General features: G+C 50.7%; 1 protein-coding gene across 2 annotated transcripts in view; it reads right to left on the minus strand.

The window, feature by feature from the left end:
- Positions 1 to 522, minus strand: part of LOC108750628 (V-type proton ATPase 16 kDa proteolipid subunit) — a 16,804-nt gene extending 16,282 nt beyond the window's left edge. For both annotated transcript variants that reach the window (XR_001939448.1, XM_018490193.1), the window contains exon 1: positions 222 to 522. Coding sequence is in view for 1 of the 2 variants with exons in the window: in XM_018490193.1 (XP_018345695.1) it covers positions 222 to 303 (82 nt within the window). In the remaining variant the exon portion in view is untranslated. The remainder of the gene's footprint in view (positions 1 to 221) is intronic.
- Positions 523 to 1,076: the final 554 nt, after the last annotated feature.

Raw genomic sequence — 1,076 nt, forward strand, 5'->3', positions numbered from 1 at the left:
TACGGGGACGTCGTATGAACGACGCAATGTCGACGCGCGACATCGTCGACATCAATGAGCCAAATACGCGGAGACCTCGAGACGCAGTGAGACTTGTAAGACCTGTAAGACGCGTCTCGCGGTCTCCTCGCCGACGTCGCCAACGAACGCAATGCGCACCGCACGTATTAACGTACGAGCGAGATCACGAGGTGGCGACGGGACAAACAGTCGAAACTCACCAGAAAATACGATGGCAGAGGCGGCGCCCATAACGCCGAAGAACGGCGAGTACACCGGGGCATCTTCTGTGGGACTACTCATTGTGGCCTGGTTTGTTGGATCTCGGCGGTCAAGTTGATCGCGGGTGTATTTACAGGTTGCACGGAGATCAGTCGCGCGGGATCGTCGAACGCAGAGCAATCTTCACGTCACTCACGGCGCTAAACTAGTGGCCCACTGTCAAATATGGCCTACCGGACTACCGGAGTACAGTGGCGCGGGTCATGTGATGAGTGACGAGCGATCAACGCGGTGGAAGGTGGCCGCTGTCGCGGCGTGTCGCGTCAGTCCTGTCGTGATTGGCTGCGAGCTCGAGCCGCGGGCCAATCGCGCGTCGCGTCTCATCCCCAGTCGGCTAACGTTGGGCCCGCTGATTGGTTGCGTCCAACGCGCATCGCTCCTACGCATCGGCTATTCGGCTCTTGTCGTCGCGAGCGCGTGACATGCGTTTTCCGCTCGATTTTCTGTTCAGTGCGGTCTTTTTCGAACGATTTCTGTTACTGCGGAATATCGCGCAAATGTCTTTTACGATCCCACGATATTTGGCGATATTTACTTGATGATATATATCGCTGAATTTAAAAACAATCTTTTTTAATGAGTTTGTCGTTTCCGTATACAGGCACATGACCGGATGTTTGAACTGTCAGCTGAGTATCGCGAGTTTTTAAAGAGTAGGGTGAATGGCATACTCGTGAATATCGATATGATTATAGAGATAATAAAATGGAAACGGATTACGCTGAATGTGTTTTTCTCTTCACATTTTTAAATAATATTTCATAGAAAACTTTCATTTTATATATATATATATA

This window comes from Trachymyrmex septentrionalis, unplaced genomic scaffold (genome assembly GCF_001594115.1).
Source record: "Trachymyrmex septentrionalis isolate Tsep2-gDNA-1 unplaced genomic scaffold, Tsep1.0 scaffold37, whole genome shotgun sequence".
Taxonomy (NCBI): domain Eukaryota; kingdom Metazoa; phylum Arthropoda; class Insecta; order Hymenoptera; family Formicidae; genus Trachymyrmex; species Trachymyrmex septentrionalis.